The 27,357-nt window shown below is 48.4% G+C and overlaps 1 protein-coding gene across 1 annotated transcript in view; it reads left to right on the top strand.

Moving 5' to 3' along the window:
• The window catches only part of FAM171A1 (family with sequence similarity 171 member A1), a gene marked incomplete at both ends in the record, with an annotated part of 132,379 nt that overhangs the window by 70,071 nt on the left and 34,951 nt on the right, over window positions 1–27,357 (top strand). Inside the window, 2 exons of the mRNA XM_079701158.1 lie at window positions 1,269–1,496; window positions 10,707–10,799. Of these exons, the coding sequence (XP_079557284.1) occupies window positions 1,269–1,496; window positions 10,707–10,799 (321 nt within the window). The remainder of the gene's footprint in view (window positions 1–1,268; window positions 1,497–10,706; window positions 10,800–27,357) is intronic.

Here is a 27,357-nt window from a genome sequence, read left to right on the forward strand (position 1 = left end):
CCGGGAAGATCCCACATGCCGCGGAGCGGCTGGGCCCGTGAGCCATGGCCGCTGAGCCTGCGAGTCCGGAGCCTGTGCTCTGCAACGGGAGAGGCCACAACAGTGAGAGGCCCGCGTAGCGCAAAAAAAAAAAAAAAAAAAAAAAAACCATCCTTTTAGGTCACTTATAAAGCCATATCTGATCTGGCCCCTGTTGGCCTCTTGAGCCTTGTCTTTCCCTGGGCTTTGTAGCCCTCACATTCCCCCTCCAGCTTTCAGAACCTATTTCCTATTTCCGTTTCTCCAGGAAGCAGGGCTTTCTCTTGCTTCTGGGCCTTTGCATGTGCTGTTCTGTAAGTGCCCCCTTGGTGCCTCCTCCAGATGCCGCCCAGGCATAGCACTTACCTGTCTACTCCCTTCCCTTCACCACTGTAGTTGTGCACAGTTGCTCATGATTCTAGGTGTGGGGTAGCAGTTCAATATACATCTCTTGCATGAATAAATGAAAATTATCCATTCCAGTGTAATTTTTACCGTTAATTTGGAGCTGTCCATTTCCCACATCCGTTTTCTGGTTTTGCCAATACTACTAACTCAACTTCAGCCATCTTTTCAAATGTTTTTATTTTTTTCTTCTTCTGACCTTCTCTGCTGTTTGGGTCCTCCCTTTTAAAGGTATTTTTGACTACTTTTCAGTAACGTCTTCATGATTACTAGCACAGCGACCCTGAGCTCTACACATCCGTGTTCACCAGGACCACTGAAGAATTTTGCTGCAAATCTTAGCACCCGCAGGGTCTTTCTGTAGCAGCCCGAGCCTTGCTTAGGCTGTGTTTGCCAGCAGCGCTGGGCAGTATAAAAGAGCATTGTGTTTATGTATTACTTCAACAGTTTTATTTTAACAGATTCCTTATGATTTTCTTTATACAAGAGCACATTATCTGCAAATAAAGATAGTTTTACTTCTTCCTTTCTAAAAGAATAAATAAATAAAAAAATAAAGGGATAGAAATTTTCTCTCAATTATTTGTTGGTGTGAGCCGGGAGGAGGCAGGGGGAAAGCAGTTTGTTATGGGCAGTGGTTTTGAGGAAGGTAAGAAATCATGTAAAGTGAAAACAGGACCTCTAAGAAGAGAACATTCCCGGTTAAAATGGTTTATATTTTGGACGTAGACTGAGGTTTTCTTAGCCTATCCCACTTTGTACTACCCATCGCGGTTGTAGCAGAATCTCTGCTGGAGCTGCCCAGTTAATAGCCACTGTTCTGTGTTGCTCTGTCCTTCTTCCAGAGGTCACCCTGAAGGTCCACATCAGTGACGCCAGCACCCATCAGCCTGTCCCCGATGCCCTCATTGAGATTTTCACCAACCAGGTCTCCATCGCCTCTGGCACCTCGGGGACAGATGGCGTCGCCTTCCTCAAATTCCAGTATAAGCTGGGCAGTCAGCTGATTGTCGCCGCCACAAAGCATGCCTACGTGCCAAACTCTGCCCCGTGGAAGCCAATCCGGTTACCCGGTAAGGTGGTCTTAACCTTTCTCTAAAACAGGGCTTATAGTCAGGCTAGGGATGGAGTCAGACATAGAAACAATTTTGTAAGTGTTAAGGGTTAAGTCAGACAATCAGGAAAATACTTGTCCATTCTCTGCCTTAGCTTTTGGGGCCCCTTATGTGCAGGAAAGGTGGGATCCCGGTATGAAGCTGGTTGTACGTTACTCTCCATTTAATGGAACTCATTTCCCCAGCGTTCCGCTCTGTACCTTACTGATCGTAACCAGCCGATGGGATTGGGGCAGTGCCCTGGAATGGGGCTTTCTCGTCTTGCTTCAGGGTCCGAGAGCCAGGCTGGCCAAAAGGTGGGGAATGATGGTGAGACTGTCTTTCTCTTTCTCACCTGCTCAGGAAGAACACTGCTGTGTGTTTCTTCCCCTCTCAACACTGTACTCCCCTTCTGGCGTGTCTGATCACCAGACGTGCGGGCGTTTTGCCACACATCCAGCAATTTGCGGATTCTGTGACACCAGCTGGGTACTTACTAGATTACCAGTTTATTACAAAGGCTATTAAAGGAACAGCTGGATGGAAGAGACGCGTAGGGCAAGGTCTGTGGGAAGGGTTTTGGAGCTTCCATCCCCTCCAGGTGCACCACCCTCCCAGCACCTCCAAGCGTTCACCAACCAAGAGGTTCACCAAACCCCATCCTTTTGGTTTTTTATGGAACCTTCATTATGTAGACATGACTGATTAAATCATTGGCCATTAGTGATTTATTCAGCCTCCAGCCCTCTCTCCGTTCCTCCCTGGAGCTCAGGGACGGGGTGAGATCGAAAGTTCCAACCCTCTAATCACATGATTGTTTCCCCTGGCAGCCAGCCCCCATCCTTGGGTTATCTAGGGACCTTCCAAAATTTACTATATTAACTGAAACTCCCATGGTAAGTGGCTTGTTATAAATAACAAAAGATACCGTTATTGCCCTTATCACTTAGGAAATTCCAAGGGGTTTAGGAGCTGTGAGGCAGGAATGAAACCAAGACCAAATATATATGACTTATTATAAATCACAATAGCACATTACCATTCACCACTGCAAAGCAGCCGGTCTACCACAGGGGGCGAGGATGGTCCCTGACATGGGCTCAGCTGGGGATGGAGTGGGTGGGAAGCAGCAGACGGTGCCGCCTCAGTCCCCTCACCTCAGGCTCCATCTAGTGCCTGGACCACATTACCTGCCGGCACTATTGCTCTGAGGCTAGCAGGGGTGGGCGGCTGGGAGGAGCATGGGCTTCGGACCTGGGTTCTGGCTCCCGATCTGTGCTTGAGCCCCTCCTTTTTTTTTTTGCGGTACGCGGGCCTCTCACTGCTGTGGCCTCTCCCGCTGCGGAGCACAGGCTCCAGACACGCAGGCTCAGTGGCCATGGCTCACGGGCCCAGCCGCTCTGCAGCATGTGGGATCCTCCCGGACCGGGGCACGAACCCGTGTCCCCTGCATTGGCAGGCGGACTCTCAACCACTGCGCCACCAGGGAAGCCCCAGCCCCTCCAGCTTTGACGCCAGTCTCTGCAAAAGGGAGCTGATACCACCTCGCAGAGTGGTCCTGAGTAAACAGTAGTTAATGTAGGTGCACTAGCTTACAGTACCTACAGCATAGCAGGGGCTTGATAAACGTGTAGCAGCTAACGGTGCCTGGCAAAATGCCAAGCACTTAGTGCTCACCTGTGTGCCACTGGACACGCCCCATCAGGGTCCCTGCTGCCTCTGGGGCACATGGGAGCTAAGCGTGACTGTGCCTGTCTTTTCCAGCCCCAGCATCTACCCTCAGCCACAAAATTCTCTTTAAGTTCAATTTACACTTATTGAGTAGCTACTGTGTGCCAGGCACTACCCTGACCACTAAGGATACAGATCTAAAGACGCAGAACTCGCCCCTGGGGACTTCATCGTTTAGTTATGAAGTCAGCCGCAGCACCCGATTCCTCCTGATGGGATCAATGCTCTGATAGATTTAGGTGCCTGCGGGGATGCTGGGGACCAGTTTACCGGCCTAGGTGAGCGAATGAAGGAAGGCTTCCTGGAGAGGCTGACGGGGAGCTGAGTCTTGAGGATGAATAGATATTAGCATCAGGAGGTGCTTGGAAAAAGATCCAGATTCCAGGACTCAGCCATTCAGACTGGGCAGATTGACCCAGGAATCTGCGTTTTCACAAGCAACTCCTACCCCCGCAGGGTATTTATGGATAAAAATGTTCACTGTAGTTTGGGACCACTGCTTTGAGAGCTATGGAAAGTGGATTTGAAAGAGGTACAACTGAGGAAATCCTTTAGCAAAATGTTAGAGAAAAGGAGATACACCTGAGAAATATTTAGCAGGCAAAATCCAGAAAGCCTTGGAGAATGGGCGGGAGAGATGTGAGGGAAGGGACGAATTAGAATAAATGTAAGTTGAGTCTCGGGTTTCTGGCTGGTGATGGAGTGGATGGAATACCAGTGGGCGGTGGGCTTGGGAGACCTGCCACCGTGTGGTTCCCTCAAGTTGACTTGATGGATTCATGCCGTCGGCTGAAAGAAGCCCTCTTCCTCCCTCCCGTGTGCACCCCTCTCTCCAGGCTTGGGGCTCAGGCAAAGGTGGGTGGAAGTGGGAGTGGAGGTGGGGAGATGGGGAGAAAGCGACGCGTGTCAGGATTGTAGTTGGTGATGAATTTAGCGTAGATTGGATCAGAACTGCCTCTGGGATACCAAGTGTGTTCGGGCTTTAGTTTGAAAAGAGTTTGGGGCTTAAGAGGTTTGGACGTGGAGGTGGAGTTTGGGGTCATCAGAAGCTTTTAAGGGAGACTCAGAACAATGATCTCACCCAGAGAGTGGAGGGGAGTGGGCCTGGGGCAGAACCCTGGGAAGGCCAGCACGGTAAGAAAGCTGGTCCTCGTTAGGTTCTTGCTAAAGAAAATGTTTGACCTCCCCCATTTTTCACACTGAGAAATCACTGGAAACAACCCTGGGGAAGTCTAAACGGTATCCAGACACCTCACCTCCACCTTTGCTGGGGGCAGGGGGGCAGCAGCACAAAATACCACTGATTCTCACCATCACAGGAGTTAGGTTCTGCAGAGTCACCTTGAACACTGAGTTCGTGAATCCTGAGCCATTGCTCCTGGGGGAGGTGCGAGGTTAGGTTCCTGAGAGCCTCTGGTCACGTTTTCATTCACTGATCAGTCCATCTCCTTTTTTGATGTGTGTTTCTGTTGCAAGATACCTGACTCAATATATATTGTTGGTTCATTAACCTTGAACTCATGGCCGACAGCACCAGTAACTCATGGCTAAGGGAAGCTTGTCTAACGTGTAATAAGGCACATCCCAGCCTGCTGCAGTTAGAGACACTGGACAGCACTTTGGGCCAGCACTCAGGGGCTTTTTGAAGCAGGGAAATCACCAAGAAAAGCACAAGAACGCAAAAACTTGGCACTAAGTTGATTGCAGGAAGGATGCTTATGGTGTGACAGCTGAAACGAGAAGGCAGAGCATCCGTCGCCTTAGTCGACCTCAGCTGGGAGGAGACTCAGACTTGTGGCCCCTCTGTACGTGCACGTAGAAAGCATCACAAGGACTGACTTGAGGTTACAAATAACCTTTAGCAAGTAGGCACCTTTTCAAATACTGAACCCACAAATAAGGACGGACTGTACTTTAATTACATTGGCTTTGACTTTGTAAACATGATCATTTGAGAAAAAGGCAACCATTTTCATAATATCCATTCTTAAATGAGTAAATAATGGTAAAAAAAATGCAGTTTAATTCCAAGCGTTTTGGACTAGGCTTGAAGATGCCTGGGTTCTAGGCCTGCCCGCCTCCAGGTCTGCCCACACATGGGGGCCCATCACAGCTTTCTGAGCCCAAATCTCTAGTTTCTAAAACTAAATCAATTAGACCGAATAATTTTCAAGGACCCTCCCATGTCTTTCTTTTTCTCTGCTTGCCCTGTCAACATAACAAGATCCTCTTAACTAGAATCTAACAGAAAACGTGAGCAAAATTTAGACTGGTCTGCTATGAAAAACAGAGTATACTGTTGTTTTCATGCGTATTTTTGAAGGTGCACTTTTGGTATTCCAGGTAATTGAGTGAGGAGGAGAAAGAATTGGGAGCCTCTTCTAAAATATTTTTAAGATTTGAAACTAAAAAATAATTTCTTTACTACATGTCCACACGTGGTTTTGTTTGCATACGTGTTCTTATGAGATTTGGGAATAGATCTCTTTTCTCATCCTTGACAGTAGTTCCTGGAGGATGTGGGGTTTTTTTTCCCCCTTGCATGGAAGGGGGTACATATTGGGCACCAGGGAACCACAGCAAAAGGAGAGTACCCTTTACCTTTGGCAGCAGGTAGGAACAAATTTAGCTATATGACGTGTCATCCATCCACTAAAGACTGTGATTCCACATCTTAATTATTTCCACCTCTATAGCTCAGGCCTTTTGCAACAGTTCAGGGCTACTGCAGTGGCCTCTGGCCAGCTCAGTCTGACCCCTTCAAAATGCCCTTTACATTACTGACCATTAGTGTCTTAAAATGTATTTTAAATATATATTTATATTATTTTTATAATATAATAATTTTACACATTTATATATTAGATATATGTATTTATATATGGATGTATATTTATACATCTATATATATATATGCAGGCAGACCTCGTCTTATTGCACTTCACTTGATTGCACTTTGCAGATATTGCATTTCTTGCAAATTGGAGGTTTGTGGCAACTCTACATTGAGCAAGTCCATCGGCACCATTTTCCCAAGAGCATTTGCTCATTTAGTGTTTGTGTCACATTTTGGTAATTCTCCCAGTATTTCAAGTTTTTCATTATTATTATATTTGTTATGGTGATCTGTGATTTTCGTGTTACTGTTGCAAAAAGTTTACAACTCACTGAAGGCTCAGATGATGGTTAGCACTTTTTAGCAATAAAGTACTTTTAAATTAAGGTGTATCTGTTGTTTTTTAGACATGATGCTACTGCACGCTTAATAGACTACAGTATAATATAAACATGACATCTGTATGCATTGGGAAACCAGAACATTGATGTGCCTTCCTTTATTGCGATATGCGCTTTATTGGGGTGGTCTGGAACTGAACCCGCAACATCTCCAAGGTGTGCCTGTATATATATCTGTCTAACTACGTTATATGTCTGCCTAAAGGCATTTGATGTCCTCAGGATCACGTTTAGACTAAACAGAACACAGGGACCTCCTCCCCAGCCGCTTCTCCCTACGTTTCTCACGGTCTGGTCACCCTGGGCAGTTTGTTATTCTCTGAAGGAATCTGACATTTTACCTGCTCTGTGCTTGTCTGCACTGTTGTTCCTTTACTGTTCTCTCTGCAAGCTTGTCTTCTATCCGTTAATGCCCAGTGTGGTTGTTCTCTGCGCTCAGAAGTGTTCCAGCCTCTCCCAGTTAGTTAGATGTTCCTTTCTGTCTACTTATCAAAAAACAAGACAGCAGTCAGCATCTCCTCTCTGATAGGTAATATACCGTCTGCCTGCAGGACTGAGGCATCTCTGCCACCTCCCGCCCAGGAAGCCCTTGCAGGTGTCTCTACCACCCACGTCTCATCACAGTCATTACAAGAAATCATCTTTTCTCGTATATGAAATAGGGTTTGCGGAAGAGTTTGCTGGAGCAGATGTCTGATGTTTGGAAGCACCAAATGCTATAGGCAAGAAACGGTTCAAAACATCCTGTAGGGCTTCCCTGGTGGCACAGTGGTTGAGAGTCCGCCTGCCGATGCAGGGGACACGGGTTCGTGCCCCGGTCCGGGAAGATCCCACATGCCGTGGAGCGGCTGGGACCGTGAGCCATGGCCGCTGAGCCTGCGCATCCGGATCCTGTGCTCCGCAAAGGGAGAGGCCACAGCAGTGAGAGGCCCACGTATCGCCAAAAAAAAAAAAAAAAAAATTCTGTAATGGTCACATGCATCTCGAGAGACCAATCACAGGTGATTCCAGCTCAGAGTCCCCCAAGCCACACAGCACAGAGGTTTTCAGGGCCAAGGAAATGCCTTCAGGCTCTGTGTGAGCTCTTGAAGGGAGCGGTGTGGTCCAGGTCTGTACCTAGAGAGGCGGGGAGGGCAAAGCCAAAGTCTGGAGGTGGGCTGCTCCCTACAGGCACCAGCAATCTGGTTCTTCTTTCTTGGCCATTAGGTGCCCTGTGCCCTTGGGTGCAGGGATCTCTGTTAAAGAAGCTGAAGTTTCCCTGGGATGTGCTTTTGCAGGATTTACCCAAGTCGGGCTTTCTCCCTTCAGTCCTGGCTCACACACAGGACCTGATCCTCCCTCCCCCAACTTGGTATAGATTTTTCTTCCAACTTTAAATCCCCAAGGTGAATTCTTTTTTTTTTTGGTCTTGCTTTATTTATTTATTTATTTATTTTTGAGATATAATGCATATCACCATACGATTCACCATTTTAAAGTGTATAATTCACAAGGTTGTGCAACCATCACCACTGTCTACTTCCAGAATATTTTCTTCACCTCCAAAAAAACCCTCATGCCCGTTAGGATTGACTGACTGTTTCCCATTCCCCCAGCCCCCAGCAACAACTGATCCCTCTGTCGCTATGGATTTGCCTGTTCCACATATTGCAGATTAATGGAATCCTCCAGTGTGTTGGCCTTTTGTGTCTGGCATCTTTCACTCAGCATGGTGTTTTCCTGGTCTGTCCATGTTGTAGCATGAATCAGTACTTTATTCCTTTTTATGGGCGAACAATATTCCGTTGTATGGATAGACCACGTTTCGTTTATCTGCCCATCAGATGATGGCTATTGGCTTGTTTCCACTTTCTGGCTAGTATGACTGATGCTACTCTGAAGATTCGTGTACAGGTTTATGCATGAACATATATTCTCAGTTCTCCTAGTTATATACCTGGGAGTGGAATTGCTGGGTCACATGGTGACTCTGTGTTTAATATTTGAAGGAACTGCTGGATTGTTTTCACAGCACCAAGGTACATCCTTATCTTTGTCATGGCACTTGTCACGTTCTGCTTGTCCTACAGCTGTTGGTTGTGCGTCCAAGTCTCCTAATGTAGAACCCTTGAGGACACAGACTGCCCCCAACATTGATCTGTTCCGCACGTCTAGCTCTGGGCCTTGTACATATTGGCAGCTACATAAATGGAATAAATGTGTAGGGAGAAGGGTCATGTCCAAGGCCAGCCGCTCACTGGTCGCCTCTGGCATTATCCAGAGCCAATTGTGCTAAGTAATTGATTTTCTTAGCATTTGATATTTCTGGTTCCTAATATTATCCTTGAAAGTTACTTTACCTCTCTAGGCCTCACTTTCCTCCTCTTTAAACTTAGAGACTTAGGCTGGATGGAGTCCAAGAAGCCTTTGAATTTGAGTCCGTGAAGCATAGCAGTCGAGGTCAGACTCCAGAGTTCAAATCCTGGCTCCAGTATTTACCAGCTGCGGGGTCTTGGAGAAGTTAATTCCTTATCTATAAATCTGTTTCCTTGCCTGTCAAATGGGCATGTTAAAAATACCTATTTCATAAAGCTGCTTTGAGAGTTAAATAAATTACCAAAATGAAAGCACCTAGAATAATGTCTGACATGTTAGTGAGGGTTCAGTAATGTTAGTGATTGTTGTTATTCCATACTATGTTGATTTGTTTGTTTCTTAAAATTCATGATCTCCCCAGAAACGTGTAGACTTTGTGAATTTTTTAGTTGGAAGTCCAGGTACTTAAACAAGAATTTTAAAAAATAGCACAAGTTTTGTCATCTTATTAGTTCCCAGAGTAGGGAAGAAAGTTTGTTTTTATCATGAGGCACACAGTAATCTAAGCACATATTTTTAAAGTCTTTCTTAATGTTAATACCCAATGTTTTACATCCATGTAATGGGTACATTGTAACTTTTAATAGATTCCTAATGGGAGGAGGTTCAGATACTTTACTAACAGCTTCTAACGAATAAAAAATACATAGTTGACTATTGTAGGGCAAGCAGTTCTATGAGAGATTGCAGGACTCTTTTGGCGTTTTGAAAGCCTTTTGCTAATAATACTTAAGGGAAAAACTGTTTCCTTTCTCCCTGTTTACAGTACTTCTGACACCCGATGGGTGGGGTTTTTCTCAAGCTAACCAGTTCTCCAACTCTCTGGACACTGACTGGGTGACCTGCAATTCAATTCAGTCCTGACAGTAACTATCCAGAGTTAGCTCAAATGCCACAGGTTAAGGGTTCAGTCCCACAAGACCAACTGCCACTTCAGACACAAGCCCCGGGTTGTCACCTGTACTTCTGACCAACCAGCTATAAATCAGAGGTTCTCGTGATCCCCTCCCTGGGTTCATTCACTATCATGGCTCACAGAACTCAGGAAAACAGTTACATTCACGGGTTTATTACAAAGGATATTATAGAGGATGCAGATACACAGCCACATGAAGAGGTACAATAGGGTGAGATCCAAAAGGGTCCAGAAGGAGCTTCTGTCCCCGTGGAGTTGGGGTGTACCATCCTCCCAGCACACATACTTGTTCACCAGCTTGAAGTTCCCCAAAGCCCGTACCTTTGGGACTTTCATGGCAGCTTCATCAGTCATGGCAGGTGTGGTCAGTCATTAGCTCTCCACCTCCTCTGTCCTCTCTGGAGGATGGCAGGTGGGACTGAACGTTCCAAGATTCTCATCATGGCTTGATCTTTTTGGTGAGCAGCCCGCCTCCAGGAGCCCACCCGAGTCTCCGCATCAGAGCAAAAGATACTCTGATCACTCAGGAAATTACAAGGGATTTAAGAGCCAGGAACCAGAGGCAGAGACCAAATATGTATTTATTATTATGCCACACTACAAAAAATCAATATTGTTGATTGAGTTGAAATCAGAGAATCCAAGGAATGCAGAGTACTTAAAAAACTGGAGTGGGGTCTTCCCTGGTGGTGCAGTGGTTGAGAGTCCGCCTGCCCATGCAGGGGACACGGGTTCGTGCCCCGGTCCGGGAAGATCCCACATGCTGCGGAGCGGCTGGGCCCGTGAGCCATGGCCGCTGAGCCTGCACGTCCTGAGCCTGTGCTCCGCAGCAGGAGAGGCCACAACAGTGAGAGGCCCGCGTACCGCAAAAAAAAAAAAAAAAAAAAAACTGGAGTGGGCATTTTGATTTAAATGTTTGAATTCCCTCATATCCATCCTTGTTTCTGCAGTGTTTTCTTCACTGAGCCTGGGCCTGCTTCCAGAAAGATCTGCTACTCTGATGGTGTATGAAGATGTTGTCCAAATAGTCTCAGGATTCCAAGGTATGTTTGATATTTAAAAAGAGAAGTGAAGGTAACTCTGGGGCCAACTCTGAAAATCTTGTGAGGTGTGACTCTTTTGTCAGGTAGTGATGGCCGTGAATGTGTCCACAGCTGGAAGTAACAATGCCTCTGGTCCCTACGAGTGCACGACACATTGGCATTTTGGTGAAATGTCTCTTGGCTGTGGCCTTTTTTCTTCTCGGCCCAGCCTTTAAGTGCAGGAGAGCGAAGAATGGGCTCCACCCTCTGTTCACACCACATCTCTCTCTCCTCCGAAGGCGAGAATATTCATCCTGGGGTCAGAGTCCAGACCCTGTGCGCCTCACTGACCATTGGGCGGGGTCTCTCTGGAAAGGTTCATAAGCATTTGAGAGTACAGAGTTTCAGGTTTTTTTGGTTTTTTGTTTTTGGCCACGCCGCATGGCTTGTGGGGTCTTAGTTCCCAAACAGGGAATCCCCCTTAGTTGCCCCCTGCAGTGGAAGCGCGGAGTCCTAACCACTGGACCCCCAGGGAATTCCCTAGAGTTTCAGTTTTGCAAGACAAAATGGTTCTAGAGATCTGCTGCACAACAATGTAAATACACTTCACGCTCGTGCACTGTACACTTAAAACTGGTTAAGATGGTAAATTTAATGTTATGTGTTTTTTACAATTAAAAGAAAACTCTTCCCTTACCAAAAAAAAAAAAAGAAAAAACAAAAGGTTCCTAGGTGTTCGAGTGTGGCCTTTTTCTCTCCCTTGTCCCTCGTTTTTTTTAACGCATCTCACGTGCACTGGTGTAAATGTGGCTTCATCCCTCTAACTTCCCTTTCAGAAAAGCTGGTACAGAAGGTTTGTGGAACTCGCCCTGTGGTTGCAGCTGGGGTTAGAACTGGGAATAAGGCCTGTGTCAAACCCTTTTTTGTACTGAGGTGATGGGCTTCTCTCATCTAAATCATGGGCCTTTTCCTGGCTTTTAAGATTTCCTCAGATTCAGTTTTTGTTTACTGTGTTCCTTTCTTTTTTTTTTTTTTTTTTTTTTACAAATTTAATCAGTTATACATATACATATGTTCCCATATCCCCTCCCTTTTGCATCTCCCTCCCACCCTCCCTATCCCACCCCTCCAGGCGGTCACAAAGCACCAGCTGATCTCCCTGTGCTATGCGGCTGCTTCCCGCTAGCTATCTACCTTACGTTTGGTAGTGTATATATGAGCATGCCGCTCTTTCACTTTGTCACAGCTTACCCTTCCCCCTCCCCATATCCTCAAGTCCATTCTCTAGTAGGTCTGTGTCTTTATTCCTGTCTTACCCCTATGTTCTTCATGACATTTTTTTTTTCTTAAATTCCATATATATGTGTCAGCATACAGTATTTGTCTGTGTTCCTTTCTTTTAATACCATTTTACACCAGTCATTCTCTACCTGACCACATCCAGGTGCCATTTGCAAACGAGGTGACCTGATTTATTCCTTTTTTTATCGCGTAGCTGTGGGAACGTACAAGGAGGTTCACGTGCTGCTCTTAGAAGACGTATGTAAAGAGAAATAAGTAGAAACGTCTGGGAGCGTATGCGACTCGAGTTGGGAGGAAAAACAGGAACAGAGACACAGATTTTCATGTCATCTGCGTAGTGAAAGCCCTAAGTTAGCATCTTTTTTTTCTCCTCCTGAGAGCAGAGCTAGGCCCGAGTCCTCAGCATCCTTTCATGTTAGAACCACACTGGGGCCTACTGGCCTTGGTACCTCCAATGTCAGCTAATTTTAGTTAGCTTTGCTATTGTCATTTCACAACTGAAAGACAGTGGAAGAAAGTGAAAGATAATTTTTCTCCTCCCGTCTTACTGAGGTATAATTGACATATACCTTTAATGACTTGAGATGTGGATACATGACACAATGATCGCACCTGTACGTCTACTTAACATCCTTCACCACACAGAGTTTTTTCTTGTGGTGAGAACTTTTAAGATCCACTCCCTTAGCAGCTGTCAAATATACACTACAGAATTGTTAACTGTAGTCACCATGCTGTACGTTACATCCCCAGGACTTATTCATTTTATAACTGGAAGTTTGTGCCCTTTGACCTCCTTTATCTGCTCTCATCACCTCCTGCCTCTGGTGACCACCAGTCTGTTCTGTTTCTGTGAGTTTGTTTGTTTTTAAGATTCCACTTACAGGTTGTTTGTTTTTAAGATTCCACTTATAGGTGAGATCATACAGGATTTGTCTTTTTCTGTCTAATTTATTTCACTAAGCATGATAGCCTCCAGGTCCATCCATGTTGTCCCAAATGGCAGGATTTCCTTCTTTTTTATGGCTGAATACAGTAAATCCCCTACATACGAACGAGTTCCGTTCTGAGAGCACATTCGTTAGTCCAATTTGTTCGTAAGTCCAACAGAGCTAGCCTAGGTACCCAACTAACACAACTGGCTATATAGTACTGTACTGTAATAGGTTTAGAATACTTTTCACGCAAATAATACATTAAAAAAACACAAAAAATAAAGAAAGCATTTTTAATCTTACAGTACCTTGAAAAGTATAGTAGTACCATACAACAGCTGGCACACAGGGGCTGGCATCGAGTGAGCCGGCAAGAAGAGTCACTGACTGGAGGAGGGAGAGGAGGTGGGCGATGGTAGAGCTGAAGGGTCGTCAGCGACAGGAGACGGAGGGCGAGCGGCAATGCCACTCACGCCTGACGTGGATGAACACACGTTCGCATCTTTGAAAAGTTTGCAACTTGAAGGTTTGTAGGTAGGGGACTTACTGTAACATTCCATCGCATATATATATATATATACGTGTGTGTGTGTGTGTGTGTGTGTGTGTACACACATTTCCTGTATCTATTCATCCATCAGTGGAAACTTCAGTTGTTTCCATGTCTTGGCTTTTGTGAATAATGCTCCTGTCTTTGCCTGAATGAGTAACTTCTGACCCTGGGTGACCTCAGCCACTCATGGCCACACCGGAACAAGTGGCTGGAGGAAACCTCACAGCTGCCTCCACTGGTTACACAGACCTCAAGGTGGGCATCAGTCCTGCAGGACCGAGGCCACTTCCTAGTTACTTGTTTTCTGACTCTCCGAGGTGGCTATTTCGTGCCCTGTCACTCCCACACTGCCGTCTTCTCCCACTCTGTAGTGGGCGAGTGTTCAAGCTCGTGTATCCCCCTTAAATGCTCCCCTGAGCGTCCTGTGCTCCAGCCACTGCCCTGTTTCTCTGCTGTCCTTTGGGAAGGACTTTGCTCCCTCATCTCTGCTTTGTCGCCTCTTCAGCACACTCCGGTCCGGGCTCCTGCCTCAGCGCTTCGTCAGAGTGTCTTATGGCCCCCGTGCGGCCAGACCCAAGGTCACTTCTCTCTTCCTCTCCCGGGATGTCCGCACAACATTCAACACCGACAGCTGGTCACTCTGTCTTGAGACTTTCTTCCTTTCGCTTCCACATCATGCCTTGCCTTTCTTTCCAGCTCTCGGTTACTTCCTCTCTGGACGCTCCCATGACTGTCCTGGGCCTCTGTTTCTTCTTCCCAGTGCTCTCCCTAGAGGAGCTCATAGACCCATGGCTTTCATGCGCCCTGGGCACTGATTACTCCCAATTTCCCCCTAGAGGGAGGCCCTTATTTGGCATCTTGACTTGGGCGTCTGGTAGGCATCTCAAACTCAGCAGAGACGCACAGAACTCTTGATGTTTTTTACCTTCCATCTCAGTGAATGGTGTAAACACACACCTACGCACCCAGCCAAGACTCTAGGAATCACCCTTGATTCTTCTCCTCACATCTGGTTCTCCTGCAGACCCTCTTCTCCATAGGTGTTGCTGCCTCGTGAATCCAAGACACCACCATTTCCCCCAGAGAACTGCAGTGGGTTTCTCACTGGTTGCCCTGTGCCCACTCTTGCCAACCTGTAATCTAGTCTTCACAAAGTTACAGCGATCAGGTCGCCTTGCTTCCATTCTTCAGTGGTCTTCCCATTGTACTTGGAATAAAATCCCAATTCCTTACACTCAGGGCTGGACAGCCCCTGGCCCTGAGCCTCTGGTGGCTGCCACTGTTCCCTGGAAGGTCGCCACCGATGAGAAGGGACGGAGATTGTATCTACACACAGAGTTTCCCACAGAGCATCTTCCCTGCACCCCTTCCCCCTCCGACTTCCCCTTCAGCCCCACAGTTCCCTTTGTCGAGCTCTTCTCCTTCATGGCCACCTTTGACGTGCACGGCACCCTCATGGGTCATCCCTTCCCGGTCCCCCTTCCCAGGAGCGGCACTAACCTTAGCAAGGTGTTTGTGACAAGGACTCAAACTGCAGCGCACAGGGTCCATTGTTACGGCCACGCTTTACCGCATCGTGGTGCCAGACCTCCCCGTCGCCCCCTGCTCTGCTGCTCCCTGCCATCTGCCAGCCCTGATGCTGAATTGTCCCCTCCAGTGGCTCCGAGGGGGTTCACCAAGGACCTCGGTGCCCGTGTCGTTTGCCCTCCGTAAGCAGTCACCTTCTGAACATGCAGTGGTCCTGATGACCTTCATCTCCCATGAGTCACACAGAGTTACAGCCAGCCTGGCGCTTTAACCCAAGTAATCCCACAGTGGTTATCCCTCGGTCTGCCCACACTTGCCTTCTTTTTTTTTTTTTTTTAAAGATTTATTGATTGATTGATTTTTTTGTTTGGGTGCACTGGGTCTTAGTTGCGGCAGGTGGGCTCCTTAGTTGTGGCTTGCCAGCTCCTTAGTTGCAGCATGTGGGCTCCTTAATTGCAGCAGGCAGGCTCCTCCTTAGTTGCGGCTCCAGGGCTCCTTAGTTGGGGCACGTGGGCTCCGTAGTTGCAGCATGGGAACTCCTAGTTGCGGCACACATGTGGGATCTAGTTCCCTGACCAGGGATCGAACCCAGGCCCCCTGCGTTGGGAACGCGGAGTCTTAGCCACTGCGCCGCTGGGGAAGTCCCACACTTGCCTTCTTTCTACTGCCCACATGTTGCACATTTGCACTGCATGGCCCATGCCCTGATTCAGCCCTGGTCTCGGTCTCCACCCGGGCCACTGCAGTGGCCTCCAGCTAGTGTGCTGGTGTCCGCTCGCTGAGCTAGCGTTGGCGCTGGACTTGAGAAGATCAACCAGTTGTCCCATCTCTTGTGTCTCCTCCCAGCACACCTTGCCCTGAGCTGCCCGAGTGATCTTCCTGGAGCAGAACCCTTTGCCCATGGAGTGAAATCCCACCTCCTTACACAGCACGCCCCGGCCTCCTGACCTGGCCTCAGCCTCCCTCCTAAGGGCTCTTCTCCTCCATGTCTTGTGTTCTAGCCTAACTGAATTTCTTTTTCTGTCTTCCGTCTGAGATGTCCCACCCCATCTTCCCAACCTCTCTTCAAATTCTCCTTGGACATCAAGACCCGTTTCAAGGCCACACCCTCCAGGAGGTCTTTTCTGTGTCTTCCCTGGAGACGAGACTCACGCCGGTGTCTTGCCCTTCACCTTCAGCTGCCAAGGGACTTATATCATGGGACCCCCCCAACTCAGAGGGGTCACCAGTCCATAGTGTGGCCAGGGGCTGGGGCCCAGCTGGAGGAGAATAGCTGGAGCCATCAGTTCTTCTCTCTCTTCCTTTTACCGGGAACTAAGAACCCAGAAGAGATGAGACTCTCAGCTGACTGTGTGGTCACGAGATGCAGTGGGTCTGTAATCACACTAGGTCATCTGCAAGCCCAGGTTCGAAGGGAACAGAACATCTGAGTCAGAAAAGGGAGCTAGTTGGTAGCAGGCCAGAGAGAAGCAGACCGGGATCTGTGGAGTCATGTTAATGGCACAGCATTCAGGTGAAATCCACAAACTCCTGCCACGTGGTCCCAGAGCTGCCCTGAGCCCAGACCCAGGTGTTCCCACGCCTTCCACGCCCACCCCCCAAGGCTCCAGCCTTGGATTCCACACGTCCTGTCTCCCTTATGCCCCCTCCTGTCCTTGTCAGTAACCAGGAGGATGGATTAAAACAGCCCTCCAGCTGGGGGTTCTGTATCTTACCACGATGCCGCCCCTTCTGCCATATTTGGTAGTAATATCTTACCTCCTGGACTAAAACTGAAAAACCTGAAGAACAAGGAGCGGGCCATGTTCACCTTAGCATCCCCAGGGCCTGGCCCCATGCCCGCCTTAGGATCCGTACACAATGAGCAATTCACTGAAGGGTTGAGTAAATATTTAAAACTGTCCAAATCCCACCTTTCTTTGCACTTCCTGTAGAGATCACTCAAGCTTGGGTTAATTATTCTCTTTGTTGTGACTGCTAAGAGGACAGTTCACATGTACACACACGCACACAAACATACAGAGTGTTTGAATAACTGTCTCTCTCTAAGGAGCAGGAAGTATGGTCGTGTTATAAACCCAAGGATGTAAGACATTCATGGCAGTTTTTGTTATGGTAGTTTTTGTTATGGTTAATTTATTCAGTCTAGTGTATCACTTCCCTCCTGTATGTAACCGGAAACTGAGAACCATTTATTTCTCCCTTGCCAAAATCTCATTTACATTCCAGCTTTTTTAAATCGTCTACATTTTAATTTTTTAACTTATGCTTCTTCGTGAGTTTAATTATTGCTAGTTGTACTTTTCCTTGTCTCAATAGAGTTGAGGCACGGCAGGAATAACACTGGGTGAATTTGTTTCACGTTTTCTTACCAGTTGGAAGGAGAGCCACGTGTAGACAATTTTTGGTCTTTGCAGTTCTGTTCCATAAAGTGAATACAGAACTGAATTTCTAAATAATATATCAAAATTTTAATCTCAAACTGGTCAAGTGTAGGTGCATTTATTATTTTTTTAATGGAGTCAGAGGAGAAAAAAATAAACTCTTGCCGATCAGAAATGTAAGTACTGTCAGACGTTTGAGTTTTTGTGTGTTGCTTGGATGTTACCGTGTGTCAGATGATCCCCCCAAGGAAATGGGGAGGTAGTGTGATGACAGTTTGACAAAGCCTCACCCGTGTTATGTGCATAGTTTTGGGTGATGCCCCGTGGTTTGGTTTTACGTGACACTGAAGCAAAAGATTTGAAAGCACGAAGGCCACTGGGTGAGAGAGGTGGAGACAGGAGAGGCGGCAGTGTTCTCTATGGGAAGACATTTAATGCTTCAGGTGAAGTTTTTGTTTTGAAATGTTTACAACCAAATAAAATAGAATAAGCTCATGGTTAATGAGAGTTTTCCTTGAAGAATAAAAAGACTACTCACTTGGTTTCCTCTCTCTAGGTATGGTATCTATTTAAATTCTGACCATACACACCCTAATACTATTCCCATCAGACGAGGTGGGATTATGTGCAGTGCCTTCACACACACACACACACACACACATACACACACACACACACACACACACACACACACAGAGTAAATGCTTGTTTCCAATGGAACTGGCCTTAGCATTCGATTTCATTTGAAAAGTGAGGAAAGTGATTGCGTTATCATTGTTGACACTATTTTTTTTTTTTCTTCGGTACGTGGGCCTCTCACTGTTGTGGCCTCTCCCGTTGCGGAGCACAGGCTCCGGACGCGCAGGCTCAGCGGCCATGGCTCACGGGCCCAGCCGCTCCGCGGCATGTGGGATCTTTGCAGACCGGGGCACGAACCTGTGTCCCCTGCATCAGCAGGCAGACTCTCAACCACTGCGCCACCAGGGAAGCCCTGTTGACACTATTTTATATAGAAAGCCTGGAGCAGTCTTATGACAACAGTGTGGCGAAGGGGAAGGGCCGACACAGTCATCGATTAACTGCGTATAGGGATCTTTCCCCACAGAGGCTGGGTCTAAAAGTATGCTCGTCATCACAGAATGCTTGCAAATTGCTTTTACATTTTTTTAACCTTTTTTTTATTGAAGTATAGTTGATTTACAGCGTTCTATTAGTTTCACATGCACAACATAGTGATATTTTTATATATGATACTGCACTTAAAGTTATTATAAAATATTGGTTATATTCCGTATGCGGTATCTTATACCCTGTACCTTATTTCTTTTATACCTAGCAGTTTATACCTCTTAATCCCCTACCCCTGTCTTGCCTCTCTCCCCAATGGAAACCATTAGTTTGTTCTCTGTATCTATGAGTCTGTTTCTGTTTTGTTATAGTCATTCATTTGTTTTATTTTTTAGATTCCACATATAAGTGAAAACATACAGTATTTGTCTGTCTCACCTCATTAAGTTTAATACCCTCTCAGTCCATCCATGTTGCTGCAAATGGCATTATTTTGTTCTGTTTTATGGCTGAATAGTAGTCCACTGTGTACAGGTACCACATCTTCTTTATCCATTCCTCTGTTGATGGACACTTAGGTTGCTTCCATATTTTGGCTACTGTAAATAATGTTGCTATGAACATTGGGGTGCATGTGTCTTTTTGAATTAGTGTTTTCATTCCATTTTCTTTGGATATATACCCAGGAGTAGAATTGCTGGATCATATGATAGTGCAAATGGCTTTTAAACTTTGCAGTGACATCATAGGAGAGTGGAAAGAGAGAACACTTGTCAATTGTTTTTGTTTTTGTTTTTGCGGTACGTGGGCCTCTCACTGCTATGGCCTCTCCCATTGCGGAGCACAGGCTCCGGACGCGCAGGCTCAGCGGCCATGGCTCACGGGCCCAGCCGCTCCGCGGCATGTGGGATCTTCCCGGACCGGGGCATGAACCCGTGTCCCCTGCATCGGCAGGCGAACTCTCAACCACTGCGCCACCAGGGAAGCCCTGTCAATTGTTTTATGAGGATCATTTTCTTTGAGAGTTTTTTGTACTTTGCTGAGGAACTGAAGGCTTTCAAGGAGGCATTTGATGGTGATTCCAAAATGTAACCTCACAATGATGAACCATAAGGTAGGAGTTGTTGCTTTACTGGCGGCTCTCTCAGACCTTCACGCTGTCTTGGGAGAAACAGCATGTTGTCGACTCAGAATATGATGATGGTAAATAAGAAAGTACCGTAAAGATGCCCCGGGCTGCTTGTGGCTGCACTGTCGTCAGGCCAGCTGGCACCACCCAAACCAGCAGTGTCCGTCCTGCTGGGCCTCTTCGCTGCTCTCTTTACGGTCCCCAGGACAGTCCCCTTTCTGTTCCCCAGGCAGTGCTGTCAGACTCTCCCACGCTCTGCACACACTCCCGACCTGCGTGCCCTCCTCTTAGCCAAGACCTTTATGATGGTTCCAGGGAACACAGAGGCCATCGGGGAAAGCTGCCTTCTGTGGCCTGCTTTTCTGCATCCCCTTCTAAGGGGACATTGTGACATGTCTCCCCGTGGCTCCTCTCTCACCAGGAGCCTCTTCACATCACGGTCCGTCCCTCATCTAATCTCCTCCCCTCCCACCTCCCTCTGTTGGTCCTGAATCTTCCATCTTTCTCCTCTGGTTCTGTCTCAGCTCCCAGAATTACGAAGCCTGCCCTTCCAAGGAAACCCGTCTTCATCCCTATTCCTCATTTCCTTTCCCACTCAAACTTCGGAGCCGTCTGCCCTCGAGAATTTTCTTTAGGGATTTCTCGTGCTGAGTTCATGGACACTGAGCTGCCAGCTCTGGTGGCCTCTTCCAGGGCCTCGTCCTCCCTGCGTTCCCGAGCTGGGGTCCTTCCTCCTGCACTTCCCCTCCCTCCTGGGCTCCTGTTCACTGCTTCCCTGTCTCCTCCCTGGTTCTCCCTTCCCCGCCTCACCCAAAAGTGGCTTTCAGCTCCAGCCACCTCCTCTGTTTTCTTCCCCGAGGCCACTGTCTTTATTTGGAACTACATCATTTCTCACCGAACATCTCACAAGAGCCTGGCTGATGCTCTGACTCTAGGATTTCTCTACCCACAGCCACCCCCCACTCTGCTATCGGAATTGGGTAAAAACAAATGCGATTCCTTCATTCCCGTCCCAAGAACCCCCGGAGACTCTCTCCCCTGCAGGTCGCCTCAAGTTCAGACCCCTGACCGGGGTGCACCAGGCCCTTCACGAGACTCCCCCTCTGTCTGGAGCCCACGCAGCCTGCACAGGGCTCACGGGGAGGCCGTGGCCTCTAGGCACGGTCCAGGTGTCTGTCACCCCTGGAATTTCTCTCCTGGGTGGTTGATGGTTCTCTGCTGAAGCGTCTCCTGTACTTTTTGGGCATAACCCTCTATTTTGGCATCAAAACACTATGGTGATTCAGCCATTGCCATGACTACCTTCTCTACCCTGGAGTTCCAGGATGTCAGGACTTTCATCCTCTTCCCCATCATGTATCCTGTGCCCCGGGGCAGAGGAGACTGTCCGTGTCGTCTGGGTCATTCTGAGGACGCTCAGAGTATCTTGTGGAATCCTCTCAGTCAGGGGCAGTTTCCCCCAGGGGCATCTGGCAATGTCACAGCTTGGGAGCCACTCCTGGCGTCTAGTGGGTAGATGCCACAATGCACAGGACAGCCCCTGTCCCCCCAGCAAAGAAGTGCCTTTGTGGCCCAAAATGTTAATAGTGCTGAGAATGAGGGATGGTGACCTAGTCAGAATTGAGACAGACCATAACTAGGACCCAGTGAGTTGCCCGGAATAACTCATCTTTACATTTAATCCTATAAGCATTCCCAGAACATGGTGCCATGGGTTTCACAGAACACCTGCTCTTAAGGAGCTGCCATCTAAATGGGGAGAGGCGATGGGAAATCATTGCTGATCCTGCACCTGGTATGTACCAGGAGGCAGTGTGAGACATCGTATCAATGCATGTATGTTTGTTTTTCTTTTATCTTTTTTTTTTTTTTTCGCGGTACGCGGGCCTCTCAGTGTTGTGGCCTCTCCCGTTGCGGAGCACAGGCTCCGGATGCGCAGGCTCACCGGCCATGGCTCACGGGCCCAGCCGCTCCGTGGCATGTGGGATTTTCCCGGACCGGGGCACGAACCCGTGTCCCCTGCATCAGCAGGCGGACTCTCAACCACTGCACCACCAGGGAAGCCCCCTGCATGTGTGTTCTGAGCTAACATCCTAGCAACCACATCATGAGACAGGCGTGGGCCACACCCACTTTAAAGATAAAGAACCCAAACCCCAAAGTCACTCAGCTCAAAGGTGGCAGAGGAAAGATAGAAACAGAGAGATATATCCAGTGATGCTCCTGCCCATGTTCTCTTCTCGTGGCGCCTCTGGTTAGGGAGATGCTCAAATACACAAATAAATATAATACCAGGCACAGGAAGATGGGTTCTGTAAGAGAGATACAAGTAGAGTTTAGAGCTTGGGGTGGGATCCAGAAAGGCCACACAGGAGAGGTGGCATTGGAGATGCACCTTGGATGACAGGTAGGATCTGCAAATAGAGACGACGCGGAGAAGCTCCAGATGCGGGGAAGAACATGAGCTCGTGCGCAGAAGCAGAGCTGCGTGGGCCAGAGGATGAGGGCCATGGGCAATGATAGTAGAGCATCTGTTCTGATGTGGGCAGGTGTGCTAGGAAGGGACGCAGAGGTCGGAATTCAAAGAATTCATTTCTGCCTCGTGCAAACAGAATGACCGTGGGCCTCTCGGGGCCTCAGTTTCCTACCCCGTAAAGAGAGGAGAGAGCTCCTTCTTCACGGGACTGTTGTAGTTTTTTTTTTTTTTTAATTTTTATTGGAGTATAGTTGATTTACAATGTGTTAGTTTCAGGTGTACAGTAAAGTGAATCAGTCATATATATATATATATACATACATACATATATATATATATATATATATCCACTCTTTTTTAGATTCTTTTCCCATATAGGCCCTTACAGAGTATTGAGTAGAGTTCCCTGTGCTCTACAGTAGGTCCTTATTAGTTATCTATTCTATATATAGTCGTGTGTATGTGTCAATCCCAATCTCCTGATTTATCCCTCCCCCCTTATCCCCTAGTAGCCATAAGTTTGTTTTCTACATCTGTGACTCTGTTTCTGTTTTGTAAACAAGTTCATTTGTACCCTTTTTTTAGATTCCACACATAAGCGGTATCATAGGATATTTGTCTTCCTCTGTCTGACTTAACTTCACTCAGTATGACAATCTCTAGGTCCATCCCTGTCACTGCAAATGGCTGCATTATTTTGTTCTTTTTTATGGCTGAGTAATATTCCATTGTGTACATGTACCACACCTTCTTTATCCTGCTGTAGATTATTAAGTGAAATAATGTGTATGTAAGATCCTTGTAAATTCTCAAGTGCTGAACTACACCTCCCATGAGAGAAGTGGAGCAGCAGTTCGGGTCTGTGTTGGTCTGTGATTGTTGCCGCTGTTGTTAATTTGGGAAGCGGTGGATTCTTTGAAGGTTTCTGGGTGGGGAAAGGCGGTGATGAGAGTGGAACTGGAGAACCATCAGTAGATGAGGCGGGAAAGGGGTGAGGCTGAAGCACAGGGGAAGTTAGGAGACTTATGCGATAGTTGAGGGGTCACGTCACAGGGTAGTGTAGGGCGGAGGCAGGATGGACGGAAAAGAAGATGATAGAAACGTTGATAAGGGAAGATTGGGCCGTCCTGGCACTTGAGCGACGAAAAGCGATGGTGGCAACCTGGAGTCAAACACAGGTGTCGGGGGAGCGGGTCTTCGTTAAGTTGGAGAGCAGGCAGTGATGACGTCACAATCGAGTCGAGGTTCAGAGGAGGCGCCGGGAACGCAGGCGTGGAGCCCCCGGCAGGACCGGAAGGTAACTGGTGAGGCTCCAGCAGGGAGGAGAGTCAGGCAAGTCAGGAGACAGTCAGGAACAGCAGAGGCGACTGTGGTGAGCCTTCGGGAGCTGTCGCATCCGAAGTAGGAGGAGAAACAAGCACTCGTAGAGGAAAAAGCCGGCTCCTCTGGGGAGAGCGGAGGGCAGCACCGTGACCCCGCGCGGGGGCGGGGAACAGCGCTCATCATTGTGAGTAGCTGGAGGCAGGAAGGCGAGCCAGGGTCACGGGTTTGCAGATTATACAGTCGACAGGTGACATTTCCAAGGGCGGCGTGTGTGTCGGGGGGGTGGGGGGTGAAAGCCACGTCCCTGGGCGTTGGGGGGAAAGAGAGGAGGCTTACGGGGATAACAGCGAAAGTGGTGTCTTGCTGTGGTTTTTCTAGCTGAGGAAGAAAGGAGTATATGTGTTGGTTGGGGAGGAAAAGCTTCTGGAGAGAGGTTTTTGATGAAGGCAAGAATAGTGGATCGAGTCACGTCTTGCAATAAAACAAGCAAAAGTTAGGAAACTCGGGTTGACCTTGGGGGAGGGCAGGGGCAGAAGAGTCAGCACAGAAGAGGGAAAAAAGATTTTAAAGTGCATCCCGGAGGGGGGCTTCCCTGGTGGTGCAGCGGTTAAGAATCCGCCTGCCAGTGCAGGGTACACGGGTTCAAGCCCTGGTCCGGGAAGATCTCACGTGCCGCGGAGCAACTAAGCCCGTGTGCCACAATTACTGAGCCTGCGCTCTAGAGCCTGTGAGCCACAACTACTGAGCCTGCGCTCTAGAGCCTGTGAGCCACAACTACTGAGCCCACGTGCCGCAACTACTGAAGCCCACGTGCCTAGAGCCCGTGCTCCCAAGAGACGCCACCACAATGACCACACTACTGAGCCTGCGCTCTAGAGCCTGTGAGCCACAACTACTGAGCCCACGTGCCGCAACTACTGAAGCCCACGTGCCTAGAGCCCGTGCTCCCAAGAGACGCCACCACAATGAGAAGCCCGCCCCGGTGTTTTCAGTAGAGTTGGGTCTGAGCATTTGGGGGATGATGGTGGAGCCCTCAGGAGGATGGAGGATGACACAGCTGCTGTGGGGAGTGTGGAGGAGAGGCTTCCACTGAAGAGGGACAGGCCCGTCCCCCTCCATCCTCCCCTCCCCACCCAGTCAGGTCCCCCTCCTGAAATGTGTGGGAACTCAGCAGCTTTAATCCATAAACTTAGGCTTAAGAGCATAACCACCCCCCAACCCGACACGTACCCACTTTAGATCATATTTACGCTGCGGCTCAGAGTACTTCGACCCTTACACTCCTCAGACGTTTCTCGGGGCATTTCATCAGGCAGAGCCTGTGCTCCTGTGTTCGATCCCCCAGGGGCATCAGGGCGTGCCGGTCACAGCCTGTGTCAAAGCAGCTGGACCAGCCACACCCTCTTCGAGTAAACCTGCCCCAGCATCGCCCCTCTGTGACCCCCACTCCTCCAGAAGTGGGGGACAGACACAGTGTCTGGTCAGGGAGCGAGTTCTTCTGTACAGAAAAGGGAAGGGGGGCAGGAAGGGAAGAGGAGTGGGGAGAGGTGCGTCTCCCACGGAAACGCATGGTGTGCCAGGGAGAGACAGAGGCAGAGACTTGCACACAGAGACAAACAGGCAGAGAGAGAAGCACGCACAGGGGCAGAGAGAAATAGACACAAACACAGAGACAGAAAGACACCGAACTGCGATGATATGTGATATCACTTATATGTGGAATCTAAAAAAATAATACAAATGAATCTATTTACAAAACAGAAATAGACTCACAGACATAGAAAACTCACGGTTACCAAAGGGGAAAGAGCAGGGAAGGGGGTAAGGGATAATTCAGGGGATTAACAGATAAACACCACTATATATAAAATAGATAATCAGCAAGGACCTACTGCATAACACAGGGAGTAATATTCAGTATCTTGTCATCTATCATGGAAAATAATCTGAAAAAATATATGTATAACTGAATGAATGACTTTGCTGTTCACCTGAAACTAACACAATATTGTAAATCAATTATACTTCAACTAAAAAAAAAGAGGAACTGGGACCTCCCTGGTGGTCCAGTGGTTAAGAATCCATCTTGCAACACAGGGGACGCCAGTTTGATCCCTGGTCGGGGAACTAAGATCCCTCATGCCACGGGGCAACTAAGCCTGCGGGCCACAACTGCTGAGGCTGCTTGCCTCAACTACTGAGGCTGCATGCCTCAACTAGAGAGCCCACGTGCCGCAACTACTGAGCCTGCACAGGCTTCAGGGCGCCACAACCAGAGAGAAGGCTGCACACTGCGACGAAAGATCCCACATGCCACAACTAAGGCCCGACGCAGCCAATACACAAATAAATAAATGAGAAGAACTAAAACCTAACATCTCTCAATAGAGTAAAAAACGTTAAAAAAAAAAAATGAGAGGACTTCCCTGGTGGCACAGTGGTTGAGAGTCCGCCTGCCGATTCAGGGGACACGGGTTCGTGCCCCGGTCCGGGAAGATCCCACATGCCGCGGAGCGGCTGGGCCTGTGAGCCATGGCCGCTGAGCCTGCGCGTCTGGAGCCTGTGCTCCGCAATGGGAGAGGCCACAACAGTGAGAGGCCCGCGTACTGCAAAAAAAAAAAAAAAAAAAATGAGGAACCAATGCCAAAAGTAGCCACCTCTTTAAAATCTCCCTCAATCTGAAAGGGACACTATTTTAAATTGAACTTAAGGAGGACTTCTTTAAACTTCAATTTATTAAAATTTAAAATCAGGAAAAAAAAAAAAAAAAGAATGGGAATGAGACGCCCAGTGGCCCGAGAGCTGGGAACAGCCTCGGTTGTGGTGTCCGGGTCCCAGGCCGGTCCCCCCAAGGCCTGGCTGGGCTAGTGTCCTGGCACTCAGCAGGACTCCCCTTCATCTTTCAGCAACGTCCCCTTTTCCTTGGTCCAGGATGCGTGGGTTCTGTTCCTTTCAGCCAAAGGGGCCTTCACGGTGACTTCAGCCTGCCCATCTCACGGGGCCCAGAGGGGCACACAGGACCTACGGTGTTCTGGGGTAACCCGCCTGGCCCCTGCTTTCTGCCTTGACCCTTGTGAGGACAAGCCCCTCTCTGCGCCATCACGCTGCAGACACACCCTTCTGGCCTTCCTAGTAGCGAGTTCCCCGATTCCCAGTGAGTGAAACCCAGGCAGCAGCAGCATTGTTTCGGCTGAAGAATGGTGGAGAAGAGGAAACAAATCGCAGGACATTCACTAGCATTGAAAGAAAATGATAACAGGAGCAGAGAATGTTGTCCCGTAGTTGGGGGTGAGGAGATGGACGAGAAAGGGTTCGCTTGGACCTTCCGTCTCTGAGGGCAGCTCGGAGAAGAAGGAAGGAGGCAGACAGCACGTGCAGGAAGCGGGCTGGGGGAAAAGGGGTCGGGTGAGGCATGATGCCCCTGGCCGGCATGGAGAACGCCCCACCCCCTGGGAGCATGAGGCATCCGAGCCCTGCACAGACCGAGGAGGTGACAGCAGGAGGACATTGCTGTCATGTGAAATCAGAGGACAAGGAGAGCAGACTCACAAGAGCTGGAAGTGAAAAGATTCAGCTGTGTGGATGCCAGTGCATCACCATAGTTTTGTTTTAGGGACCAACAAAGGGCATCGATGGTCTAGAACAGGACCGATGTCCGTGTGCACTTAGCTTCGGGTAGGACTGTTGTGAGTCTGGGCACCTGGCTCCCATGGGATCTAAAGCTGGGCCAGTGTTGATGGAGAACCAGTCATCTGAGAAATGCAGCCAGTGATTTTCAGGTGCCGTCATGACCACCTTGGTCATACATGGTCAAGGCAGCCCACCCCGTAAGTCTTTGTTGGTGGTGAGTCCATTTTGTGGGCTCCCCTGTCAGAAGAGCCT

Source organism: Hyperoodon ampullatus (genome assembly GCF_949752795.1).
Source record: "Hyperoodon ampullatus genome assembly, chromosome: 3".
Classification (NCBI taxonomy): Eukaryota; Metazoa; Chordata; class Mammalia; order Artiodactyla; family Ziphiidae; genus Hyperoodon; species Hyperoodon ampullatus.